Source organism: Acomys russatus, chromosome 19 (genome assembly GCF_903995435.1).
Source record: "Acomys russatus chromosome 19, mAcoRus1.1, whole genome shotgun sequence".
Lineage (NCBI taxonomy): Eukaryota > Metazoa > Chordata > Mammalia > Rodentia > Muridae > Acomys > Acomys russatus.
The window spans coordinates 46124529-46146016 of NC_067155.1; the positions used below are offsets into that span (position 1 = coordinate 46124529).

The 21488-nt window shown below is 44.0% G+C and overlaps 1 protein-coding gene across 3 annotated transcripts in view; it reads right to left on the reverse strand.

The window, feature by feature from the left end:
• The window catches only part of Caln1 (calneuron 1), a 443920-nt gene that overhangs the window by 173357 nt on the left and 249075 nt on the right, over positions 1-21488 (reverse strand). For all 3 annotated transcript variants that reach the window (XM_051161377.1, XM_051161376.1, XM_051161378.1), the window contains one exon: positions 917-1029. In XM_051161377.1, the coding sequence (XP_051017334.1) occupies positions 917-1029 (113 nt within the window). The remainder of the gene's footprint in view (positions 1-916; positions 1030-21488) is intronic.

A 21488-nucleotide genomic window follows, 5' to 3' on the forward strand; every position in this document is an offset into this window, starting at 1 on the left:
AGCACCCTAAGCAACCAGGAACTAGTAACCATACCCCCATATGACAGACAACACATTAACTAAGGGGACCAACTCCTGCCACTGACATGACAGACATAATCTGACTGGACACGTATACTACAGAGGCCTCAGCATCTACACGGCATTGGACCATCACCTCTTTACCCTAAAACCTCTAAGACAGCAGTTCTTAACCTGAGGGTTGCAACCCCTTGGCGGGGGGGGGGGGGTGTCATATAGTAGCTATCCTGCATATCAGATACTTACATTATGATTTACAACAGTAGCAAAATTACGTATGAACTAGCAATGAAAAGAATTTCATGGTTGGGGGATTACTACAGCTGTATTAAAGGGTCACAGCAATAGGAAGGTTGAGAACCACTGTTCTTAGAGGGAACCTTCACTCTGTCTCACGGGACTGAATTCTCTTCAGAGGCCCTCTCATGCCTGTTTGCCTATGTCATTAATAAATCTCCATGTAAACCTATTCCCCAAAAGGACACCCTGCCTAGGTGTCTCTCATGAACCCCCACACTGAGAAATGTTATGAGTTTGGCTCAAAGTAAAAAATTTCAAACACAACACCAATGTCCCTTTTTCAAGGTCTGAAGGAGAAAGCCCTTCATGAATCAGACATGGAAGGATTCCACTTCCACCAATGCAAACTTGGCTCCAAGGAAAAGACATAAGGAGACAGCTCACTTCCCCAAACCCTAACTGAGCACAGTGTGGACTTCATCTGAGACGTTGGATTCAAAGAACACGCCTATAACTCCAGTCCAAGAGAGTCCACTGCAGTCTGAACAGACACTCAAGGCTTCACAGTCAAAGCCAGTTGATCCCAAAACACATGATTCAGCCAGACTTAATCTTAAGTAAAAAAAAAAAAAAAAAAAAAAAAAAATTCACTTACTTGCCAGAAGATGCTGTCTATCGTATTTCCAAGAAAACCATCCCGACCTTCTGATGACACCAGCTTGGGCCCAAGAATTGTCATGAATTCATCAAAATCCACCTGCCCATCTCCTGGAAAGAGAAAAGAGATATATAAGTGGAAAAGGTACCATAAATGTGAGCAACAGCCCCTGATGCAGTAAATGGCTCCGCTTTTCTCCTTGGTATGACCTAAATCAAATAAAAAGAGCTAGAGATGTAACTGAGTTTGGGTTTTTGTTTCCTTGTACTAAGGATTGAACCCAGGTGCCTAAGCATCCTAGGCAGGTTCTCTACCCCTGACCCATGACTCCAGCCCCTCACTGGGGGATTCTAGGCAGGTGCTCTACCACTGAGCCACAATACAAGCCCCTTACTGAGTAATTCTAGAAACACATTCTACCACTAAGCCATTCCCCAACTTCTCATAGGAGGATTTTAGGTAGGTATTTGTCCTGAATAGATTGTTGTTGTTGCTGCTGCTGCTGTTGCTGTTGTTGGTTTTTTGGTTTTTGTTTTGTTTTGTTTTGTTTTGTTTTTCAGCTGAATCAAGTTTCTTTGGGAAGAGGAAACAATTGAAAAAAATGTCCACAGAAGACATGCCAATAGCCAAGCCTGTGAGGCATTTTCTTGATTAATGATTGATGTGAGAAGGCCTACCCCACTGTGGCCGGTACCACCCCTAGGAAGGCGGTCCTGGATGGTATAAGAAAACAAGCTGAGCAAATCATGGAACAAGCCAGTATGTAGCACTCGTCCATGGCCTCTGCTTTAGTGCCTACCTCTATCTTCAGCTTCAGGTTCCTGCCCTGATTACCTTTCATGACGAACTGTAATCTGGACATGTAAGATGAAATAAGCCCCCCCCCCAAGTTGCTTTTAGTTGTAATATTTTAACTCAGCAATAGAAAACCTGGACAGTAATCTACATTACACCAGGTCAGTACCTCACCTCTGAGCCACACCCCCAGCCCCACACTAGAGGGTTCTTTTTTTAATGTATATTTTATTTATTATAATACATTCATATTACATTCAGATTGTTATCCTCTCCCTTTTTTACATTTTTTTATTAATTTATTCATATTACATCTCGATTGTTAGCCCTTCCCCTGTTTCCTCCCATTCTTCCCTCCCTCCCACTTCACCCCCTTCTCCCCTCCCCTATGTCTGTGATTGAGGGAGACCTCCTCCCCCTTTATATGCTCTTAGAATATCGAGTCTCTTCTTGGTAACTTGCTATCCTTCCTCTGAGTGCCACCAGACCTCCCCATCCAGGGGACGTGGTCAGAAAAGGGGCACCAGAGTTCGTGTGAGAGTCAGATCTCACTCTCCACTCAACAGTGGAGAATATCATGTTCGTTGGCTAGGTCTTGGTAGGGGTTCGAAGTTTAATGCCTATATTCTCCTTGGCTGGTGCCTTAGTTTGAGGAGGACCCCAGGACCCAGATCTGCCTGTCATAAAGTTCTTCTTGTAGGTTTCCAGGACCCTGTGGGTCCTGCTATTTCCCCATTCTTCCATGCTACTCTCACCTAAAGTCTCAATAGGATGTCCTCTCCTCTGACCCACTTTCTTGGTAAGTAAAGTTTTTCATGGTACGTATCCCTTGGACTAGTGTTTTGATATAAGTGAGTATATACCATTTGTCTCTTTTTGCTTCTGGGTGAACTCACTCATTATAGTAATTTCTAGATCAATCCATTTGTCCACAAATTTCGGGAATTCCTCGTTTTTAATAGCTGAGTAGTATTCCATCGTGTAAATGTACCACAGTTTCTTAGTCCATTCTTCTACTGAGGGACACTCAGGCTGTTTCCATGTTCTGGCTATTATGTATAAAGCAGCTATGAACATGATTGAGCATATGTTCCTGTTGTGTGGTAGGGCATTTTCTGGGTATATTCCAAGGAGTGGGATAGCTGGGTCTTGAGGAAGCCCTATTCCCATTTTTCTGAGAAAGCACCAGATAGCTTTCCAAAGTTATCCTCTCCCTCTTATCTTCCCATTCCCACCCTCCCTCCCTCTTCTGCCTATTCCCCTCCTCTAGACCTCTGATGGGGCGGGGGCTCCTACCCCAACTGTCTGGCAACAGCCAAGTAGGTCTCCTCACCAGGATAACAGCTGAGCCACCTCAATCCCAGCCCCTCAGCTAGGGGTCTATACAAGCGTTCTAACGTTGACCAGCCTTCCTAGCCCTCTTTTTTACTTTTTGTTTGGAGAGAGGGTCTCACTAAATTGCCCAGGCTGGCTTTGATCTCACTTTGTAGTTTCTGATGGCCTTTAATTTGCAATCCTCTTGCCTTAGCCTCATGAAAAAAACCCGAAATGACAGGCCTTCACTACCGAGGTCCATTTTGTTTTAAAACACTAAAGTATCACAAGAAAGTAGAAGTGAGTAGCACACATAATGTTATATACACTTCTGCTCTTTTTCAAAACGGCCTGTAAGGCTTTTATTGCTGTTGGTTGTCTCGTGTAGCTCAGGCCAGCCTCCGACTTGCAGTGGAGCTGAGGATGACATTAACTTCTGATCTTCCCACCTCCATTCCCCAAGTGCTGGGACCACAGGAATGTGCCACCATGCTCTGTGTATTCTGTGCTGAGGATGGGCACAGGGCTCTGTGCATGCTACATAAGAACTCTACTGACTGAGCTACATTGCCAGCCCTACCACAAGTCCCGACTATATCATTTCCTCTTGTCCCTAAACCACATGTGCACATGCATGCACACACACACACGCAGACACATACATGCACTTGCACGTGCGCGCGCGCGCACGCACACACACACGCACAGTCATACACTAAGCGTGCACAAGGACACTCTTTGATGTTCACAGCATGAGTTAAGTCCCTGATGAGACATTTCTCAGTGCCTTTCCCCTAATCCCCTGATCACTAGGCAATCCATGGACTACTCTATCTAAAAGCCCACCCAGCACCTCCTACTTAGCGTGACCACATCCACCTCCTGCTTCTCTTCTATACCTCAAACTGTCTGCCCACATGTGACAGAAGTCATAACTTTATCCATGCACTCACACAGAAGCACAGTTGTTACATCTAAAGGGTTTAACCCCTTATAAACTGGCTGAAGTTCTAGCATTCCTCCAGTAGATAATTACCTTCCTAGCAAGCTTGGTGGAACAACACTTCCAAGACTCAACACTTGTGTTTGGAGATTGCACTGCTGCCTCCATACTATCTTCCATATAGTCTGAGATGACTTCCCCCGCGCACCCCCCGCCAAAGCAAATATGATCCCACTCTACAACCTTCAGTGATATTGTGACCCCAAACTAATCTCCAAGTCTGCTTATTTCTCTTGTACCCTTATCACCACACATGCATAAAAGGCAATGTGTTATTTTCATAGCTCCGGGGCTATGTACCTGTTGCTGTATCCTCTGGGGGATGTCTTTACACACGGTCAATCTGGTGAACACAACCTTGTTCTGTAGGAAGAGCTAAAATGTTCAGTTATTGTTTTATTCCTTCCTGGCCATACCTTGTCTCACTAGGACAACTATGCCAACTTTTCTTTCTTGTCAGTACTTAGGTAGCTATTTTCTCAGAATTGAAACATTCTCCATTAGAAGGAAGACGGTGTTGACAAGACCCAAGAAGCTCAGGAAACTCACAAGACTCAGGAAGTTCATGAAACTCACAAGGCCCAGGAAGCTGGGGAAACTCACAATGCTCAGGAATGCCAGGAAACTCACAAGATTTACAAGGCTCCTCCTCAGTGGGCTTTTCATTATCACATCGGCCACCAAGTGACCTATGACACTCTATATAATCCTTTACCAGTACATCTGTAAGTAACCCCGGTAAACTCATTGGTCCAACAAGCTGAAGTTTGGTAAAAATCATTTCTTTCCTATGTTATTGGTGCCTATCTGATGTGAACACATCTCCCCAGGAAAAGTCACCGCATAGTCTCCTATTACGTTCATGTGTGTCTGTCTATTACAGAACTTACCATCTTGTTCCCTAATCATGCTGCACATAACTATGTAAAGTCAGACCAAATCAGTTGTGTAACTATTTCCTATGAAATGAAACATTCCCTCCTGGACTAGGAGAAGTCAATAAAACATACAAGGCACAGAAAGCCCCTAGAACTTACAGGACTCAAAAAGCCCCTCTTGATGTTATGTAAGTGGTTACGATGTGTGTGTGTGTGTGTTGGGGGGAAGCATGTTTCCAACCTATTAACCAAGTACAGGGAAGAAGCTTTAAAGAGTTATCACCCAGGCTGGGGCAGACTTTTGGTGATACAGCTGCCTGTGAGTCACCTATACTCCTGTAAACAATCCCAATACACTCACTGGTTCACAAAAGTAGGCTATAGTCGAGTCATTTCTTTGGTTTGTCATCTGTGCTCTGTTTGGGATGACTAGACATCTGTTCATGTGTCACTAAGAAAAGTCACCCAAGAAGGCTTGAGACATCTACGTATATTGATTGCCAGAACAGGTACTCAATATGTGCTTGTAGAATGAATAAGTCATATCTCCTGATTGTTTTTCCGTTGTTCAGTTAAACATTACTTGGGGTTTGGTTTGTTTTTATTTTTTCATGCTAGAGCTGATGCTAATGAAAAGGTTCTACCAAAGTGAACTCTTGGGTCATTGAGTGACCCTCAGCAAGTCATCAATCATGACATTAGGAACCCTTAGAATTGTTTAAACTGGCACCACTACCAATAGCTTTCCACATCCTTACCTTAGCTCAAGCCAGTGAACATACACACAATACTGTGCCAAAATGCAGACCTAGATGTTAATCTACTCTCGGAATGTCCATGCTTCCAAGGAGCACTCATTCAAAACCCATGAGCAAAGGCCAAGTAGATGTGATGATCAAGTTGTCAATAACTCAGTATAGATTGTCCAGGAACACACTTCCTCACAGATGAAACTGCTGGGAGGATCGGGGAGGTGTGGCGAGCTGGTAGGAAAGGGAAGATTAATTCACCAAATGGGGTGGGGCAGTCAATGAACTGCTTAGTGGAAATCAATTTATCTCTTACCATTTGACAAGATAAAGGGAGCTGGAGCTTCACCCTTGCTGCCATGTTAAGGATGTGCATACAGACAAGGAATTCCCATTTGCAGTTCAGATTAGCAAGGGCTTCTAAATTAAAAAAAAAAAAAAAAAAAAAAAAGACTCCCCAGTGGGATGCTGGCAGAGGCGCAGAAAGGATGCCTTCTGATGCATTGCTGGCATATTTGTTCCTGGGTATAAATAGGAAGTACTATCAAAACAGGAAGAGAAGAAAGAAGAGGAAAGGGGGAAAAGGAAGAACGGGCAGTTAAAGAAGAGGGAGCAGGAAAAGGAGGAAGAAAGGAGGAAAGACAAAGGAAAAGGAAGAGGAGAAAGAGAGGAAGGAGGAGGAGAAAGGAGGTGTTGAGAAGGGAAGAGTAGGGGAAAAAAGGAAAAGGAGGGAGGTGAGGAGAAGGAAGATCAAGAAGGATGGGAAAAGAGGGCAGAAGAGAAGGATTAAGGACACTGGATTCCTATATTCCCAAAATGTGTACCATAGACGCAGCTCATGGTCACCCTCCAGACCCACACCCATGACGAGCTCTGACAGCCATAAAGTCTTTGAGCTTAAGCTCAAGGACACAGGTCCACTTGTATGCAGACCTCATGAGTCCTAACTAAGATGTGTCCAACAAGCTGGACACTCACACTCTTCCTCATCATGCTCTCCCACATGGAAGACTAGCAAGGGAGCTTGTCCATGCTTCTCAGCCCGGGGAAAGCAAAACTACGTTTGTTTGTTTGTTTGTTTGTTTGTTTTAAATCTACCTATTTCTTTCTTTACCCCTTGCAGAAGCTCCTCCAGAGGAGGCAAAGCATTTCGCATCTCAAGGATCCTCAGGAATCCTGGTCCCACTTGTTACAGCACCAGGTAGTGCTCACAAGTAGGATCTGCTTTTGGCCCAAGGCACCACGGGAGCAAAAACTGACCAGCAGAATGAGGCTTCTAAGAGCTACCTTGGCCCTGGAGAAAACAAGCAGCTCATTTACCACTTACAAACTGTGGTCTGGGAGGAGGAACTGGAAAGATAGTTTAGCAATTAAAGTGCTTGCCTGGCAAGCATGAGGACCCCAGAAAGCATGGCAGCCTGCCTACAATTCTAGCCTGGGAAGTTGAAAACAGGTGATTCCCCAGAGCAAGCCGGCTAGCAAGACTAGCCATATTGGATGAGTTCTGGGTTTGGTTGAGACCCCCTGGCTTGCCTCAATAGATAAGGTGAGAAGTGATTAAACATCACTTAAAACATCAGCCTTGGAACTCCATATGAATGAACAGAGAAGTAAATGTGCAACAACACACCCTTGTACTCTCAGACACACAAGAACACACACACACACACACACACACACACACAAGGCACACACACACTAATGTAAATGACTGTCTCAAGGGTTGGGAAGATGGCTCAATGGTTAAGAACTCTTGCTGTTTTCCAGAAGACTTGAATTCAACTAGTAGCACCTAAATCAGGTGGCTCAAAAACACCTGTCACTCCAGCTCCAGGGGGATAGGGGCGGTTTGATGCCCTCTGCTGGACTCTGAGAACATCTGCATTCACAGGTGAAATACACAAATACACGTAATTGAAAAATAAAGTAAATTTTTGATATGAATAAACAGCTCTTACCCCTAGAGGTTTTACTTAATTGTTTAAAAGAGTAATAAGAAGAAACAATAGATAATTGTCTGACATTTTCTAGACGCCAGGTATGTGAGTACTACCTTAATTTATTTCAACTCCAACACTATGAAGAATTCCCCCAATTCACATCTTACCCATGGTAAAAGTTAGGCAAGAAGGGGTTAAAAGCAGTGAGTGGGAAAGTGCCAGAAATTAAGCACATGGCAGAGTAAGGGCTCAACTGGGAAACCCCAATATTAACCTGACAATAGACCACGCCCTTCTGCATCAGAGACTCGAGCACACAGGCTTGATAAGGTTCATATTTCTCTCCAATGTCTGAGAGTTATAACGTGTTTTCCTCTCATAGCCCCCAAGGAAAGGATTTAATGGGAAATTGAGAAAGATGACCTTTGGGAATTTTAATGTAAATGGCCACTGTCTAAAAGCCACATGTTCCCCAGATTGCCACTGTGCCTGCAGTGAGCATCCTGGGTCATCTTCACAGATGGCCAGTTCCCAAAGGATTCAGGGTGCTCGCACACAACCCAGCTTAAGTTTCTCCCACCTCACCCTCCTCCCACCCAAAGAAATCTAAACAGGGCAGGCTTACCACAAACAGCCATTATTGAATGTCCCCAAAGAAAAGCGTGGAACAATATCTAGACCAGTCAGCTTTTGTGAACTGCAGAAAGATTGGCTGTACCCTTTCAGGTTGACCTTGGTGGTTGTCCACTTTGTTTGTCTGAAACAGGATCCCTCACTACACCTGGCGTTCACCAGTCCTGCTAGAAATGCCTGGGATCCTCTTGTCTCCACCTCCCCAGTGGGGAGATTACAGAGATAGCCATCACCTCTTGCTTTTGCACTGGTGCTAAGGATACGAACTCAGGTCCTCCTGGTAAGCGGTTTCCCAACTGAGCCAGCTTTCCAAGATACAGAAGGATTTTTGAGGACATTATCTATTAGCGTACATTATACAACATAGTTGGGTAACCATGAGACATTTTAGACACATGTAACATGACTCTCTTCCATCCTGCCCCCACCCCCCGTTTGCTGGTCCACTTTCTTTTCCCAAATAGTCTCCCTTCTATCTTCACGCCTTATTTTAAAAATTTAGATTCTATCTACAAGAGGGCCAGGAATCTAGATTATTTTTTAAGGCACACAAATAGATGGGAGACTAATTATCTAAGTCCAGATTATTTTGCTTTTCAAAGGATTCTTTTTTAAAAAAATATTTATTTTATGTATATGAGCACACTGTCTTCATGCACACCAGAAGTGGGCATCAGATCCCAGTATAGATGGTTGTGAGCCACCAAGTGGTTTCTGGGATTTGAACTCAGGACCTCTGGAAGAGCAGCCTGGCTCTTAACCACTGAGCCATCTCTCCAGCCCCACCAAGGCTTCTTAATTGCAATATTCTTAAACTTACATTTGACGCAGGAGTGTGTGGCAGTCAGAGGACAGCTTGCAGGAAGTCAGTTCTCCACATTCACCATGTGGCTCCCGGGGATCAAACTGAGATCATTAGGCTTGGCGGTTGGTACCTTTACCCACTGAGCTATCTCAACAGGCCGGTTGTGAAATCTTTTATTTAGCAACGGCTTTCTATGAATCTTGACTAAGAAAGTAAATGCACAGAGAAGGAAGCGCACTCCTTCCAAACTGCCCTCCTTTCAGCGGCTTCCACTGATCTTGATCCACTTAGCCAAAGGTACAGGGAGGCAGCCTGCAAAGGACCATGTCTTCTGGTCTCTTCCTGCTATGTGAGCCACAGTAATGAACTTGAACTAGGGCGGGAAGCTGCAGGAGGGCCAGGACTGTGTGGTGCTCATTAAGAGCAGCCAGCTGAACTTTTCCAGGAAGATGGAAAATAATCATAAACTCCCTGTAAAAAAAAAAACGACGCAAGGGAATAGGCTGGAAAAAGTCAGTGGGCACTGATGGGTAATAAGGCGAAAATATAGAGGGAATGTAAAAACGTGTGACTGAGAAGCCACTCCAAGCTGTGAAATCTACACCCAGAGTGACAAATGCACACAGTACGCACATCCCAAGCTGTAGAAGTACAGTGTACAAGCCACTACTTAGGCTAGAAACAGGACCATGGTGGATCCATAAAATCATCGTACTTGATGCCTTAGGCTCCCAAGAGGTCATCCGCGACAGTTTTCAGAAAATCCTTTCAGAAGAAAGGAGCCTAACAAGCTGCAAAGGGAAAGGAGGTATGGTGGTTCATCTTCATCATCAACTTGATCTTACTTGAGGGACAAAGCCTTTATTTTGGCTCTTGGTTGAAGTGGGGGAGGGGCAGGGATACATGAGTCACAGTGGGAAGGGCATAGCAGTTGAGACCTCACTTGGTTCTGGCAGCCCGAGCTAATAATGCATCTTCGTCACTCTGGGGCACACTAGGAGGCAGAGGAAGAATCTGATCTGTATCCAGGTTGTAACTCCCAAAGCCCACACCCCCCTGCGATTGCTCGCCAGCCAGGTGTTGACCCTGAAAGGCCCCGAAATGTCCCCTAACAACCAAGTGTTGAAACATAGGAGTCACTTTTAATCCCAGCATTCAGGGAGGCAGAGGCGGTGTGGATCACTGTGAGTTCAAGGCCAGCCTAGTCTACAAAGGGAGTCCAGAACAGCCAAGGCTACACAGAGAAACCCTGGGGGAGGGGGTTTGGTGGACAACAACAAAAACCATAGGAGCCAATGGGGGCCATTTCATACCCAGACCATAACAAGGCGAGAATGTAGAACTAGGCCCCAAGTCAGGATGAGCAAGTAATGGTCTGAATGGAACTATGGGTTCTCATCCTCTTCTGTGGCATGCTCTAAGCAGATGGGGTGCAATGCATGTTGGGATCTCTCTCTCTCTCTCTCTCTCTCTCTCTCTCTCTCTCTCTCTCTCTCTCTCTGTGTGTGTGTGTGTGTGTGTGTGTGTGTGTGTGTGTGTGTGTGTGTAAGCAGTTGAGATAAGGTCTCAACACATCATTCAGGATATCCTCTAACTCCCAATCCCCCTGCCTCAGCCTTGTGAGGAATAGGATTACAGACATGTGTACTATGTCCCCACTAGCACTCTTTTTACTGACCAAGCAGCTGTGCATCCTACAACCCAACAGCTGGAGCACCCTAAAACCAAAATGATAAGAAAAAAAAATGCTCCATGACAAACACATTTACCAATGGTCGGCCTATGGTAAGCCTGGTCTCCATGCTAACAGCTGAAAGCAGGAATAACACTGAGTGCAGTGTCAAAGAGAAGAAGAGTCGCATCGAGCACCCAAATTTAAAAAAAAAAAGAAAAAAAATAGCACCTCCCCCCCACTTACTCACAGCCTGAGGAGAAGACTTAAGAACTACCTGTTTGCAAACTCTGGTGGCCCATATTTGACCACTTCCCCTTGGTGGGGAGGCCTGGTGGCACTCAGAGAAAGGATGAGCAGGCTACCAAGATGAGACATGACAGCCTATGACCATATAGTGGGGGTGACAGTCCCCCTCGGCCACAGACATAGAGGAGATGAACAGGGTGAAAGCAGGAGGGAGGGAAGAACAGGAGGATACTAGGGATGGGATGACAATTGAGAGATAATCTGAATAAATTAATTAAATAAAAATTTTTAAAAAAGAACTACTTACCAAGAAGAGACTTGATACCCTATGAACATATAGGGTCCCCCTCAGTCACAGTCATAGGGGAAGGGAGTAAGGGGAAAATGGGAGGGAGGGAGGAATGGGAGGATACAAGTGATGGGATAACCATTGAGATGTAATCTGAATAAATTAATTAAATAAATTTTTTTTAAAAAGAACTACCTGTTTGGATGGTGGGAGTAAAGCTCAGTGGGGAGAGTTCTTGTGTCATATGTATAAAGCTCTTGCTTTTGTCCCCCCAAAACTATGGAAACCCAGAGTGGTGGCAAAACCTGCCATTCCAGCACTCTGTGTAAGAATGTCACGTAAGTAACTGTCATCAGAGGGACTTCATCCAGCAGCTGATGGGAGCAGAGTCCCACAGCCAAATATTAGATGGAGCCCCAGGAGTTCTGTGGAGGAGAGGGAGGAAAGATTGGAGGAGCCAGAGAGATCAAGGGCACCACAAGAACACAGCCCACAGAATCAACTGACTGGGACTCAAGTGGAACTCGCAGAGATCAGGGACCCTGTAGGGGTCTGACCTAGGTCTTCTGCATCTGTGTTACGGTTGTGTAGCTTGGTTTTCTTGTGGGACCAAAAAGTCGGTGCAGGGGCTGTCTCAGACCCTTCTGCCTGCCTTTTTGACCCCTTTTCTCCTCCAGCCATGATGTGAGAATGTGTGCCTGGTCTTGTTATGCTGTATGCTGATGTTCCTGGAGGCCTGTCCTTTTCTGAGAGGAGGTGGGGTGGGGGTGTGAATCTGAGTGAAAGGAGGGGGCAGAAACTGGGGGGGCTAGGTAAGAGAGAGAAAACTGCAGTCAGAATGTAGTATATGAGACGACGACAATAATAATAATAATAATAATAATAATAATAATAATAATAATAATAATAATAATAATAATAATAATAGTAAATGACATGTTAGACCCAGCCCCCACTGAGGTCATAACACCTGCAGCACCCCTCCCTCTTTTCATAGTCACCACACACCCTACTGAAACACTCTCTGTGAATCTTCAGCTCAGAGACTTCCTAGGAAATGAGTTTACTACAAAGGTGTTATACATCCTGCTCCCAAGACCCTCCTCTTCCTCCTGCCTGAGAATTAAAGAGCCTGGCTACAGGCTTTTGCTTCAGAACCTTCCCCATCCTCAGAGAGGGTGAGAACACACCTGCTTTATAGATTCTGACTCCTTCCCTTAAGAGACCCTACCATACTTTCTGTCTCTGATGCTGGGGCCTAACCCCTTCTTAGAGCTCCCACTATGCTCCTGCCTCTCTGCCTGCCTGTCCTCTGCATCAGTAGCTTTTCTAGCAAATACTTTGTTCCCCAGTAATCCATCTCTTGAACACCTGACCCCTCTCCAAAACCTAAGACTCTGGGAGATAGAAGCAGGAGGATTAAGAGTTCAGGGCTATCTTTGGCTACACAGTGACCTTGAGGCCAGGCTAGCCTACTTGAGAGAGAGAGAGGAGAGAGAGAGAGAGAGAGAGAGAGAGAGAGAGAGAGAGAGAGAGAGAGAGAGAGAGAGAGAGAGAGAGAGAATGAAAGAAAAGATAAAGAAAACCCTCTGTGACCAAGAGGATGTCTAGACACAGGGGCTCTCGTTAGTGGGAATGAGAGAGACTGAGACAGAGTGGAAGAAAATTTAAAAAAGGGTCTGGCTTCCATAATGGATAAGGCAAGGGCAGCAGCAATGTGCTCGCAAAGTCAAGGTCTACTTGGTATCCATTGGCAGGGAACTGCAACTTCTAATTCAAATCAAGAAATAACACAAACCCATTATGTACCAGGCATTGTGCTAGACCCTGGGGACACGGCAAGGGACAGTGAAAGCATAGCTGCCATCCTTTGGAAATTAAGTTGGGAGGAGAGATAACCAAGGACTCCAAATCACTTGTCTGGTATATAATGGAAAAATGACACAGACACACAGGCTGTCCCAGACAGGGGCCTCCACGGTGTTACCCCTGTTGGGAAGCCTCCAGTCCTTCTTTCTGAGCGAGGGTCATGGCTGAGTTGGTGAAGTGTTTCTCCTGAAAGCACGTAGACCTGATTTCCATGCTCATATGAAAATTCAAGCATTATGGCACCAGAAAGTGGAGGCAGGGGGATCCCTGCAATGACCAGACAGCCCAGCCTGCTTGGCAACTTGTAGGCCAGTGAAAGACTGGTTTTTTTTGTTTGTTTGTTTTTTTGTTTTGTTTTTTTGCTTTTTAAACTTTTTTCCATTGGGTTGTGCTTGAGAAAGGACACCTGAGATTGTGTCTTCTTGCACATGCATACACACAACCACTTCCCGACTTGAAACTCACAATCCTCCTGCCTCACCCTCCCAAGTGCAGGATGCCAAATGTTCATCAGCACACCTTACTTCATCGTGATTCTTAAGGTCATTTGGAAGAATAAGCGGGCAAGAAAAGCTTTAAAAATAAGTAAGGATGGAAACCTATATCTGGTACTTAAGTGTATTATAGAATTAGAATAATGAAAAATATTCTCAGGTAAGAATGGATGGGAGATAACACTAGGTGGTTCAGAAATAAGCCACAGTAAATACAGATAATGCAACAAATAATAGAGCAGGGGAAAAGGCTTCTTTCACAGGTGATAATAGAAAGATAAGAATTTGGGAAGAAAAAAAGAATTTTGCTCTTCACTAGATTTTATTATAAAATATTAAAAATATAAGCCACTCAATATTATGAGATTTTAAGTTCAAGGGCAACTAACTAAATTTAGTAAGACCCCCTACATGAAAACAGAAAAGTACAAAGAGGCTTAGAAGTAGAGCTTGGGACTAGTGCCCTTGCCTAGAATCCCTCAGTTAGGGGCTGGGAGCATAGCTCAGTGGTAGAGCACCTGCCTAGAATCCCCCAGTGAGGGGCTGGGGGTGTGACTCAGTGGTAGAGCACCTGCCTAGAATCCCCCAGTGAGGGGCTGGGAGCATAGCTCAGTGGTAGAGCACCTGCCTAGAATCCCCCAGTGAGGGGTTGCGGTGTGGCTCAGTGGTAGAGCACCTGCCTAGAATCCCCTAGTGAGGGGCTGGGGCCGTGGCTCAGTGGTAGAGCACCTGCCTAAAATTCCCCAGTGAGGGGCTGGGGTGTGGCTCAGTGGTAGAGCACTTGCCTAGAATCCCCTAGTGAGTGGCTGGGGGTGTGGCTTAGTGGTAGAGAGCCTGCCCAGAATCCCCCAGTGAGGGGCTGGGGGCATAGCTCAGTGGTAGAGCACCTGCTTAGAGTACCTCAGTGAAAAGCTGGGGTGTGGTTCAGTAGTAGAGTTCATGCCTAAAATTCCACAGTAAGGGGCTAGAGGTGTGGCATGGTGGTAGAGCACCTGCCTAGCAAATATGAAGCCTCAATAGCACCAGGAGAAAAAAAAACGGTGCATTTTTAAAAAAGCACAAAAGAGTAAGCCTTTATAATGCACTCTGCATGTTAAATAATAACAGATTCAATTAAACATTTAGCAATAAGCCAGCAAAACATTATGCAGAGAATTTGGCAGTGGGATAGCATTTTTCAATGCCAAAGGACTTCATTAGAAGATTAATATAAAGGATGAGATCAGATAATTCACAAAGGAAAAAAAAGCATAAACATGAAACACATGGAAAATATCCAAGTTCAATAATATGAAAATAAATGCAAATGAAAGCAATAATAACATTTTCCCATACACCCAGGACGCAAAGATTTTATTTTTAAGTATGGAAGGTGCCATTGGCTGAGCCTTCTCACACTGCCGGGAATGGGCTTTGGCAGGCCCTCTGTGATGGCCATTCTGTTTATAGCAAAAGCTCTGTTGTAATGTTCTTTTCCTTTGATTTGATAATTCTTTTTCTGGAATCCATCCTAAGAGAAGGTGGTTAGAAATCTGAAAGATTTCCACCCTGTGCTGTTCATCATAGCATTGTTTATAGACGTGGGAAGTTTAGGAAAGAATAAAGAACAAAAATAAGAAATAAAAGTTCAACCCAATCCCAGAGATGAACATTAGTGTATCGCCTTCCATTTTCCTCTAAGTTCATACACTTAAAAACTAAAATAACATTTTCCTATCTGTTTTATTTTACATTGCTTTATGCATTACTTGTTTGGGGAGAGGAATGACTAGGTATTGAGTATTGGACCTAGGGCTTCAAGCCTGAGAGATAGGCACATCCTTGGGGCTCACTCCCAGCCAACCTAGCTTACTTGGAGAATTCCAGGCTGGGCAAGAGACCCTTCCCCCAACCCTCCCCCCGCAAAAAACAAGGCTGTACAGTTGAACCACCCTTTTATCTTCACTGGGAAGATTCTAGGCAAGTGCTCTACCACTGATCCACACATCTATCATCTCACTGGGAGACTATAGAAGTGCTCTCCCACTGAGCCAAGTCCTCAGCTCCTTACTGGGGGATTCTAGGCAGCTGCTGCCCATGAGACATGCCCCAGCCCCTCACTGGGGGATTCTGAAGAAAGAAGTGTACTACTAAGTTGTACTAACTTGTCCCTCACTGCAGGACTCTAGCCAAGTTCTCTACCACTGAGCCACACATCCACACAGGAGCAAATTAAGTTGCCCAAAATAGCCTTGAACTCACCCTATGGTGCACTCTAGCCTCGAACCTGTGAACCTCCCACCTTGCTCTCCAGAGTAGCTCAGAAAACAGGAGTGAGCTTCCATGCCAGCTTTATTTGCCAGTGTGACATGAACTTGTCTCATGGTGCTGAGTCCACCTGGCCCTTTAGTTCTATCAGACCTCAGAGGAAACCCTTAGTTTTCTCAGTAGGTCCTGTGTTTTCAGAAGTGGGATGCAGTGTATTTGCAAGGGAACGGCAAGCTATTTCTCCCTCCCTGTGCTTCAGCATTCATTTGAAATAAATCCTGAGGCGGGTCACGTTTTTTTTTTATCAGGAAGGTATTTAGCTGAATCCTGATGACCTGTAAGAAATGTAGCTTCTGAAATTGTATAGAAGATGCCATTTGGCACCAACTTATATCACACAGAAGGTTAAACACAGAAGTGTTTGCCGTGAAATTAGAATGGTAGAGAAAACAACTCTTCCAGGAGAGACTCTGACACCGTATTATACATAAAACAAAACAAAACAAAACAAAAAACAAATTAGGCCATTTTGGAAAGGTGGCTTAGTTTGGTAAAGTGCCTGCCTTGCAACTTTGATGACCTGAGTTCAATCCCTAGAACCCATGTTTAAAAAAAAAAAAAATCCCAGTGTTGTGGCACACAGTTGTAATTATGGCTCCAAAGAACGGAAGGCAGGCACATCCTTGAGGCTTACAGCCAGCCAACATAGCTCTCACTTGCAGAACTCCAGGTTGGGTGAGAGACCCTGCCTCAAAAACACAAGGTGATCAGTACCTGAGGAATGATACCCAAGGTTGTTAAGCTCTGGCCTCTTCACACTGGGGGCAGGGAGGGTGAGGAGAACTATGCCGTGTACATCAAGCTGCTGTTCTCCAGGAAGAACTCACAGATGGAAGACAAGAAGCTCCCAGACCTGCCTGTCAGCACAAGTCGGAGTCCCATCCAAACTAAATATTTGAGCTTTTAAATTTGGACTTAAACTTGCGTGTCACACTTCCTGGAACTTGAATATCTAATTTTAAATGTATTTCTCAGCCAATAAAGGTGAAGTGGATTAGGCAGCTCAAAGAAACCCTTTTAGGAAGAGCTAGATATATACGTTTCTTTTCAACAGTCTCTTGAAAGCCTTTAGGGGCTGAAGAGCTGGTTAAGAGGGCCCAAGTTCAGTTCCCAGCACCCACGCTAGACAGCTCACAAGCAGTGTAACTCCAGCTCTGATGCTCTTTTTTCATCTCTATGGGCACCTGCACTCACATGTTTATACAACACATACACACACCACCTTTATAAAAAAAAAATCTTTACACAGGAAATAAACAAAGCACTCTTTGGAATATGAGGGAATCTGTGATATCTCTCTGTCTCTCTGTCTCTGTCTCTCTCTCTATCTGTCTGTCTCTCTCTCTCTCTCTCTCTCTCTATATATATATATATATATACTGTTCACTGAAGAAAGTCTGGACAGGAACTCAAACAGGGCAGGAACCTGGAGATGGAAGTGATGCAGAGATCATAGAGAGGTGTTGCTTACTAGCTTGCTCCCCATGGTTTGCTCAGCCTATAGAACCCAGGACCACCAGCCCAGGGATGGCACCACCCACAATGGGCGGGACCCTCCCCCACTGATCACTAATTGAGAAAATGCCTTACAGCTGGACTTATGGAGGCATGTTTTTCTCAACTGAGGCTCCTATCTCCCTGATCATCCTAGCTTGTGTCAAGTTGACAAAGAAACAACCAGAATGCCCCCAAAAGTGTGCTGTATTAATGGCCTGGACATTTATTCATCACGTTTTTTCTTTCCTTCCTTCTTCCTTTTTTGTCTTCCTCCCCTCCCCTCTCTTCTCATCACACCATTTCCCTCTCATCCCTTCTGCTTTATACAGGGTCTCATGAAACCAATGAATGTTATCCTATTACAATCTAGCTCTTAAGTATTGCCATCCTGGCAGCCAAGCCCTCACTAAGGGACCTGGGTTACATAGACCTTGTCTAAGGAAGGGAAAGGAAGCAGGGGGGGGGGGGGGGAGGAGAGAAAAGAGGAGGGATGGAGGAGACAAAAAGAAGGGAAGTAGGGAGGGAACGAGGGGAGGCAGAGAGATGGTTCAACAAGCAGAAACACTTATTGTGAAAATCTGACATTGGGTCTCGGGCATAGAATCCCGGAGACAGCCCAAAGCAATGGCGCATATCTCTAACCCCGACATTCCTACCGTGAGAATGGAGGCATGGCCAGGAGAATCACTCAGGAAAGCCATGAGCACCTTGGTCCAAAGACCTCAGAGTGGTGCAAAGAAAAGGAGAGGCCCTGGGTTGGCAGAGTAGAAGGAGAGAACCACTTCCTACATTGTTCTCTGGGTTCCGTATCTGTGCACCTGCACACACACATATACACACATGTATAATAATAACAACAACAACGATGAAAGAGGGAAGATAGGCAGGCATTTTCAGGTACATCATAATCAAATTGTTGAAAAACAAAGTTGAGAAGAGTCTGGATAGCCTACAGGGAGAAAGGATGCATTTCCAACATGGAAAGAATGATTTAAAATATTGTACATTTCTCTCCATAAAGCATAGAAGACAGATGAAAATGGAAAAGCATTTTTTAAATGCCAACAGAATTCTATATCCAGTGAAAACAAAAAGGTGAAATAAAGCCATTTTAAAAAAAAAAAAAAAAAAAAAAAAGGCAGAGGAATTCATTACCGGTGGGGTTGCTGCTAAAGAAATGTTTTAAAGGAATGTTCTTCAGAAAGAGAGTAACTGGTATCAAAAGAGAACTTACAACATTGGAAATGGTCAGTGCTATTATCTCATTAAAAAGATACTCGTTTGGGCACTGGGATGATGGCCCATGCAAGCATAAGAACCCTAACATATAGTAAAATACTCACGCTGTCCAGGGCTACTGATAATATTCTTTTAATCCCAGCACTTGAGGGGCAGAGTGAATGATTGGGAGTTCAAATTCAACCTGGTCTACATAGCAAGCAAGTTGCAGGTCAGCAAGGGTTATATATACACGAGACCCTGTCTCAGCAAACAAAAGAACAACAAAAAGATATGTTTGATGGCATGTGCTTGGAATCCTAGCAGAAGGGATGCAGAAACAGGCGGACTCATGGAAATCCCTAGCCAGCCAGCCTAGAGGATACCAACGAGAGACACGGTCTCTAAAAACAAGGTGGGCAGCACCTGAGGAATGACACCAGAGATTGTCCACTGACCTCCAAGGGTACAGGCAAACACATGTGCAGATACACACACACACACACAGAGAGAGAGAGAGAGAGAGAGAGAGAGAGAGAGAGAGAGAGAGAATTCCATGCTTGAAAACATAATCTGTAATATCATCTGAAGAAAATTTCGATACAGATACATTATAATAACATATACACACCAGGCAAGAAAAACAAAACAAAGGAACAGAGGCAATGGACTGATTGCTATACAACACAAAACCTGCCAAAGAGGAAAGGCTCACCCTCAAAAGTCCTATTAAAGAAATTGTAGGCAGATCTCTGTGAGTTCAAGGCTACTGGGCAGTCTGGTCTACATAGTGAATTCTAGGACACCCAGGACTACAAAGTGAGACCTTGCCTTAAAAACCAAAACCAAGCAAAACAAAACTGCCCTTATAATTGAAAAAAAAAATTTGAGAACTAGAAATAAATCCTGGTTCAGTGGGTAAAGATGCTTGCCATGTGTGCTGACCTGAGTTCAATCCCTGAAATTCACATGGTAGAAGGAGAAAGTTGTCCTCTGACTTCTACACATATGTCCCCCCACAACATATGTATGCACACATACATACACACCACACACATGATACATACATACAAATAGACAGAGATAATAGACAGATAGAAAGAGAGGGAGAGGTAGGGAAGAAGGGAGGGAGGGAGAGAGGGAGGGAGAGAAAGAGAAGAGAAAGAGAGAGAGAGAGAGAGAGAGAGAGAGAGAGAGAGAGAGAGAGAGAGAAAGAAAGAAAGAATATTTTAGAAAAATAAATGAACAAATCTTGGGCCCCAGACAGCTTCCTTGGCAAACTTTGCCAAACACACACTTTTTTTCCTTTTATGCATTTTTACCCTCATTTGTAAATAACACCAATTCTGCACAATCTCTTCTAATAAATTTTAAAAAGAGGAAAAAAGTACTCCTGGCTTATTTGATGAAAATTATATTAATATGGTAACAACCCCAAAAATATTCCCAAAAGAAGGACAATGAATAACAAAAAACAAAATAATAAGAATCCAATATTCTTCATGAACTTCCTAAATAGAAACTCTTTAATATTCAGGAAGTTCCAAAGTTCAGGAAGAGTCTAAAGGTGCCTCCTTAAGATTCAGGAAGTATACAACTCACAAGTCTCAGGAAATCCCAGAAGCATGCCATATTCACGAGGTCTTGACTCTCCAAGGTTATATGAATAATAAGGACTGTTGAGGAGAGGAGACTCTCCAATCTGTCATGCTGCCTACAAGTCATGAAGAGAACTCCAGGGTTGTGGCTCTTGTGAGTTGTAGCACATATTGGGATGAACTTTCAGTGATCTAGCTATCTTTGAGTCATTTCTGCTCCTGTAAGTCACCCCTCACCCATGCTCATATAAGTGACGTTAATCAGCTCAGTGTTTCACCAGATTGGACACTGGTAATACCATTACTCTGGTCCGTTGATGGTTCTCTGTCTGGCGTAAGTATATATTTGCTCACATCTTCCCAGAAATAGTGTCACACAACTCATTAATTTTGTTATATCTTTTTTGTTTCATTTGTTGGATTATTTGGTTGGTTGGCTTGTTGGTTGCCATAAGGTCTTGCCACAGCTACTTTTGAGGTCATTGTATTTCCCAAGGTGACCTCAAACTTGTGATGAGCCTCCAGCCTCAGCCTCCTGAGATCTGAGATTACAGATGTACACTACCACATCTCGCCCAAATGTTATTTTTTTTTTAAATTACAATAAGGGGGTAGAAAGAACGTAACAACTAGAGAATGGGAGGAGTGCTATGAAATTCTGTCTTCTAGACATGGCATGGCCACCTCACTCATAAGCTCAAATTACCTGTACAAGAGCAAACCAACAAGGTCAGCCAACATTCCAGCAGGGTAACACTAACTAAACAGTGGTTTGTAAGAAATGAACAAACCAACCAATCAAAAGAGACATAACTGGAGGAGGCGAGTGAACTGGGGGATACTCTGGGGGAAAGGAAAGGGGAAGTTGACAGCATCAAGATAAATTGTATACATGTTAGGAATTTTCAAAGAGTAAGTAAAATGTTTTTAAATTTAAAGTGCAATTTTCTATCTCCCACGGCATGAAGGGACCAGGTTAAATATCTGCAGGAACAATGTGACTGCCTTTTCAAATAGTGTAGAGTGTGATGCAACATAAGATAAAGGAATTGGTGACAACTGGGAACCTTTCTCAATCCTTTAAAGGGGGGCAATATAGTATTGGACATTGTCCTGTAAAGATGTATGAGGTGGCAGCCATCTTGCATGAGGAGGAAATTTCAGAATTCTTATCTTTTAATTTACTTTTAATTAATTTACTTTTAATTAATTTACTTACTTATTTCTGTATCCATCTATCCATCCATCCATCCATCCAT